We start from the raw sequence: 6,178 nt of genomic DNA, 5'->3' as shown, positions 1-6,178 counted from the left end.
ACGGTTGATTTCTCCCCAGATTCCCAGCCCCTCGGAACAATGCACCTCACCGTCGCTCTCTGGATCAGTCACGGGCGGGTGGCCCGACGGATGGGCCTTGGTCCAAGGTCCAGGCTCGATATGTTACGGAACCTGGTGACTGGGTTAGTGCGGCACGAGAGGATCGAAACCACCTTAGCACGGGCTGATGAGATGAAGTTTTATGCTGAGAAGGTACTCGGACTAACTTAGTACACCCTGTTTATCTTGTGCTTTCTTCCCAAACAATAACTTGCATTTATATCGAGCCTTTAACGTCCCAGGGCGCTTCACAGGAGCGTAACTCAGACAAAGTTTGACACCGAGGACAGGTGACCAAAAGCTCGGTCAAAGAGGTAGGTTTTAAGGAGCATCTTAAAGGAGGAGAGAGAGGCGGAGAGGTTTAGGGAGGGAATTCCGGAGCTCAGGGCCCAGGAGGAGCGATTAAAATCGGGGGATGCGCAAGAGGCCAGAATTGGATGGAATACAGAGATCTCGGAGGGTTGTGGGGGTCGGGGGAGGTTCTAGAGAGCGGGAATGTGAACTGCGGGAAAAGCAAAAGAACATGGAGTGCGGGATCGCCGGAGAATTCCGTCCGTTGCCGATCGGGGGCGTTGAACGCTGTGAAAAGGCACTGTCGTCCTGCAGGCCCCCTCAGCCCAGCTCTGGTTAACTCGGCTGCCCCAATACAGTGGTTACTGCAGCCCTGAACGTCTGTTCAACAATGTTATGCTCACACTTCGAAGCACTGGGTCCAGTTCTGGACACCGAGACACAAGGGAGATATTCGGCCGCAGGGAAGATCCCCGGCATCAGAGAGAGACTCGAGCTATTCGACCTGGAAAGGAGGCGTCTGAGAAGCGATCGTATTGAGAGATTTAATTTTTTTTTGATTCATTCTCGGGATGTGGGCGTCGCTGGCATTTATTGGCCTTCCCCTAGTTGCCCCTTGAGAAGGTGATGGTGAACCGCTACAGTCCGTGTGGTGAAGGGTCTCCCACAGTGCTGTTAGTTCGGGAGTTCCAGGATTTTGACCCAGCGACGATGAAGGAACGGCCGATATATCTCCAAGTCGGGATGGGGAGTGACTCGGGGGGGACGTGCAGGTGGTGGTGTTGTTCCCTTGTACCTGCTGCCCTCGTTTGTCCTTCTAGGTGGTGGAGGTCGCGGGTTTGGGAGACGCTGTCGAAGAAGCCTTGGCGAGTTGCTGCAGTGTGACAAAGAGGGACACAAGATGCAGAAAATAGCACTTCAAATTAATGTGCGAGAATTGGACATGGAGACACAGGTTCAAACTAGCTCAGGGTAACTCGGAGTGAAATCAGGAAGGATTTCTTGGCGTAGAGAACGGAACGGACTCCCAGATAGAGGGGACACAAACCTCGGAATCGGTTAAGAAACGATTAGACACAGCGATGGGCTGTTCTGGATGGAAGAATTAAAATGGGCCGAATGGCCTGCCCCGTCCGGGGGTTGATCCTCTGATTGGACCATAAGAGATAGGAGTAGGCCATTCGGCCCCTCGAGCCTGCTCTGCCATTTAGTGAGATCATGGCTGATCTGATTTTTACCTCAACTCCACTTTCCCGCCCTTTCCCCATATCCTTTGACTCTTTTGCTGATCAAAAATTCGTCTAACTCAGCCTTGAATGTATTCAATGACTCGGCCTCCACAGCTTTATGGGGAAAAGAATTCCAAAGATTCACGACCCTCTGGGAGAAGAAATTCCTCCTCATTTCCATCTTAAACGGGCGACCCCTTATTCTGAGACTATGCCCCCTAGTTTTAGATTCCCCCATGAGGGGTAACATCCTCTCAGCATCTACCCTATCGAGTCCCCTCAGAATCTTGTATGTTTCAATAAGATCTCCTCTCATTCTTCTAAACTCCAATGAGTATAGACCCAACCTGTTCAATCTTTCCTCATAAGGCAACCCTTCCATACCCGGAATCAACCGAGTGAACCTTCTCTGAACTGCCTCCAATGCAAGTATGTCCTTCCTTAAATAAGGGCACCAGAACTGTACGCAGTACTCCAGGTGTGGTCTCACCAGCACCCTGTACAGTTGTAGCATGACTTCCCTGCTTTTATACTCCATCCCCCTAGAAATAAAGGCCAATATTCCGTTTGCCTTCTGGATTACCTGCTGCACCTGTATGTTGACTTTTTGTATCTCATGTACAAGGACACCCAGATCCCTCTGTACCGCAGCATTTTGTAGTATTTCTCCATTCAAATAATATTTTGCTTTTCTTATTTTTCCTCCCAAAGTGGACGACTTCACATTTTCCCACATTATATTCCATCTGCCAAATTTTTGCCAGGAGCAGAATTGGAACAGCTCGAGTGCTGGAATCCAGAAAGAGGGACCTTGTCGAGATGCCGATGAAATGTCGAACGGTGATGTCCAAATGCTGGATTGATTTGGATTTTCAGAAGAGGCAGCATCGAGGGAAATCTCGTCCTGTGTCGGGCCAATGCTTCACAGCCCTGCTTTACCACAGGGAGAGGGTGAGGTAGAGACCGTTGTATCTGTCGAGGGTAAATGGGGTAAATATTTGAAGGTAGAGAGAGTGGGATCACCCTAGTACAGCACGAGGGCGGGCACGACGGGCCGAACGGCCTCTTTCTGTGCCGGAAAGTCCTGCGGTCCCACTGACCTCCTGTCTTGGCTTTTCAGCTCATCGACTACGCAAAGCGTGGGTACACGGACGAGAAGGCGATGAAGATGGCCGACTTCTGGCTAACGGTCAGTATATCGCGGGGGAGGGGCTCGGGCCACACCGGGGGCGGGTGGATGGGGCTCCTCGAGGGTCCGTGCCGTGACCTTCACCTCCGCTGCACCCATAATGTCACTGCGTTTGTGATAGCAAAGAGTCTTGCCGATTTTTAATTTGACTGTGTGACAGAAAATGGTCAGTATTCCAGTCAGCAAATGCTCAATTGGTAACCCCCCCATTGGAGTTATGGAGTTCGCTCCCCCCACACCAGTCCTGCCGCCCGTCGGGACTCTCCTCGTGGGACACTGGTCACTGGAAGCAGCTGGGGAGTAGGTGCGAGGGGCAGCATCACAGTAAGGGGCGGATCCAGGCTCCCCTCCCGACTGACCAATCGGGCGTTTCGGCACAGAGCGGGAAATTTGAATCCACTGCACACACGGGTCCACTGGTCCCAACTCGCCCCCAGTGTGTCCATGATTGAAGAAAGACTTTGCATTTCTATTGCGCCTTTCACCATCTCCGGACGTCCCAAAGTGTTTCACAGCCAATGAAGTACTTTTTTTGAAGTGTAGTCACTTTTTTTTTTATATTCGTTCGTGGGATGTGGGCGTCGCTGGCGAGGCCGGCATTTATTGCCCATCCCTAATTGCCCCTTGAGAAGGTGGTGGTGAGCCGCCTTCTTGAACCGCTGCAGTCCGTGTGGTGAAGGTTCTCCCACAGTGCTGTTCGGGAGGGAGTTCCAGGGTTTTGACCCAGCGACGATGAAGGAACGGCCGATATATTTCCAAGTCGGGATGGTGTGTGACTTGGAGGGGAACGTGCAGGTGGTGTTGTTCCCATGTGCCTGCTGCCCATGTCCTTCGAGGTGGTAGAGGTTGTGGGTCTGGGAGGTGCTGTCGAAGAAGCCTTGGCGAGTTGCTGCAGTGCATCCTGTGGATGGTACACACTGCAGCCACTGTGCGCCGGTGGTGAAGGGAGTGAATGTTTAGGGTGGTGGATGGGGTGCCAATCAAGCGGGCTGCCTTGTCCTGGATGGTGTCGAGCTTCTTGAGTGTTGTTGGAGCTGCACTCATCCAGGCAAATGGAGAGTATTCCATCACACTCCTGACTTGTGCCTTGTCGATGGTGGAAAGGCTTTGGGGAGTCAGGAGGTGAGTCACTCGCCGCAGAATACCCAGCCTCTAACCTGTAATGTAGGAAACGCAGCAGCCAATTTGAGCACAGCAAGATCCCACAAACAGCAATGTGATAAATGACCAGATCATCTGTTTTTTTTAGTGATGTTGGTTGAGGGATGAATTTTGGGCCCAGGACACCGGGGAGAACTCCCCCCTGCTCTTCTTCACAACAGTGGCCATGGGATCTTTTACGTCCCACCTGAGACGGGGCCTCGGTTTAATGTCTCATCTGAAAGACGGCACCTCCGACAGTGCAGCACTCCCTCAGTACTGGCACCGGGAGTGTCGGCTTGGATTACGAGGCTCAAGCCTCCGGAGTGGGGGCTCGAACACCACGACCTTCTCACCCAGAGGCAAGGGTGTTACCCACTGAGTCATGGCTGACACCAAGTTGGCGGGAGGGAGTGTTAATTTGATCCGCGCGGCAGGGTGGGATATTTCCAGGGCTAAACTTTTTTTTTTTACTTTGCCCGTCAGGAGAAAGATCTGATCCCGAAACTCTTCAAAGTCCTGGCTCCCCGTTTCCAAGAGCACCGGGGGAGCTGCGTCCGGACGATGCAGATCCCCACCCGGGAGAATCTGGACAGGGCCAAAATGGCGGTCATCGAGTACCGGCTGAACCCACTACCGCCTCTCCTGGCGCCGCGACGGGACAACGAGAGGACGCTGGTCAACCAGTTGCTGAGGGGCTACAGGGAGGACAGCGGGCACAGGCGAGTCCCAGGCTGCGGGTGAGACCTAGCTGGGAGCCCGAGCAAATCCGGGGCAGATTCCCGAATCCAAGAGTCACACTGAGACGAGGGGCTCCTCCTCCTGCTGCTGGGAATCCGGAACGGCCTGAATGTCCTGGTCGCTGAGAACGTCCGGGATTGGCGTGCTTAATATTAAACCCTCAATGTGTGACTCCCTTAAACAACTCGTGAGTTCCGTCATTCAGCCGTGCGCCCACAAGCCTCCTGTCGCCCCCTGCACGAGGCAAACGCCAAACATAGCGCACGCCGTCTCGTCGTCAAATTTATTATAATTAGCCCCGAATATATTCGAATCCCACCCCAAATTTCTTTCCCTGGCCCCCCGAATTGGCGAATTCCCGCCAAAGGTTCTCTCAGCACCCCCCGCCCCCCCCAAGCTGAGCTGCACCTCAGCCCTGTTCGACTTACTGGACCAAAGTAATTGCATCTACTATTTTTTTTTTTCACCTGCCTCACTCTCGATCTTTCAGGACGGGATGGATGGAGCGAAGGGTCTTTTCCTGTCTCTCGGTTTTGTCCGTAGAGTCCGCACCGCTGACCACTCACGTACGAAGTGGTTGGTGAGACCACCCTCCTGTTGGGTCAGGGCACCGAGGGATGTGGAACCAAGGCGGGTAAATGGAGTTAAGGTATGGATCAGCCGTGACGTAATTGAATCGCAGAACAGGCTCAAAGGGGGCTGCCTGGCCTCCTCCCGTTCCTATAGAATGGTTACAGCACGGAAGGAGGCCGTTCGGCCCGTCGAGTCCGTGCCGGCTCTCTGCGAGAGCAATCCAGCTGGTCCCACTCCCCCCGCCCTATCCCCGTAGCCCTGCAAATGTTTTCCCTTCAAGTGCTTATCCAGTTCCCTTTTGAAGGCCGTGATTGAATCTGCCTCCACCACCCCCTCGGGCAGTGCATTCCAGATCATAACCACTCGCTGTGTAAAAAAGATTTTCCTCATGTCGCCTGTGGTTCTTTTGCTAATCACCTTAAATCTATGCCCTCTGGTTCTTAACCCTTCTGCCAAGCCTATTATGCGGCACTTTATCAAATGCCTTTTGAAAGTCCATATACACCACATCAACCGCAATGCCCTCATCGACCCTCTCTGTTACCTCATCAAAAAACTCAATCAGGTTAGTTAAACATGATTTGCCTTTAACAAATCCGTGCTGACTTTCCTTTATTAATCTACGTTTGTCCAAGTGACTGTTAATTCTGTCCCGGATTATCGTTTCTAAAAGCTTCCCCACCACTGAGGTTAAACTGACTGGCCTGGAGTTGCTGGGTTTATCCTGACACCCTTTTTTGAACAAGGGTGTAACATTTGCAATTCTTCAATCCTCTGACACCATCCCCGTATCTAAGGATGTTTGGAAGATTGTGGCCAGTACCTCCGCAATTTCCACCCTTCCCTCAGCAACCTAGGATGTATCCCATCTGGACCGGGTGACTTATCTACTTTAAGTACAGCCAGCCTTTCTAGTACCTCCTCTTTATCAATTTTACATCTTCCTTTACTGAGA

At 52.4% G+C, this 6,178-nt stretch overlaps 1 protein-coding gene across 2 annotated transcripts in view; it reads left to right on the top strand.

The window, feature by feature from the left end:
- Positions 1-4,834, top strand: part of mrpl17 (mitochondrial ribosomal protein L17) — a 6,900-nt gene extending 2,066 nt beyond the window's left edge. For both annotated transcript variants that reach the window (XM_067975297.1, XM_067975298.1), the window contains exons 2-4: positions 20-213; positions 2,701-2,769; positions 4,396-4,834. In XM_067975297.1, coding sequence (XP_067831398.1) covers positions 20-213; positions 2,701-2,769; positions 4,396-4,653 — 521 coding nt within the window. In that variant the 3' untranslated portion in view covers positions 4,654-4,834. The remainder of the gene's footprint in view (positions 1-19; positions 214-2,700; positions 2,770-4,395) is intronic.
- Positions 4,835-6,178: the final 1,344 nt, after the last annotated feature.

This window comes from Heptranchias perlo, chromosome 42 (assembly GCF_035084215.1).
Source record: "Heptranchias perlo isolate sHepPer1 chromosome 42, sHepPer1.hap1, whole genome shotgun sequence".
Lineage (NCBI taxonomy): Eukaryota > Metazoa > Chordata > Chondrichthyes > Hexanchiformes > Hexanchidae > Heptranchias > Heptranchias perlo.
This window is presented reverse-complemented; position numbering and strand designations above follow the sequence as displayed.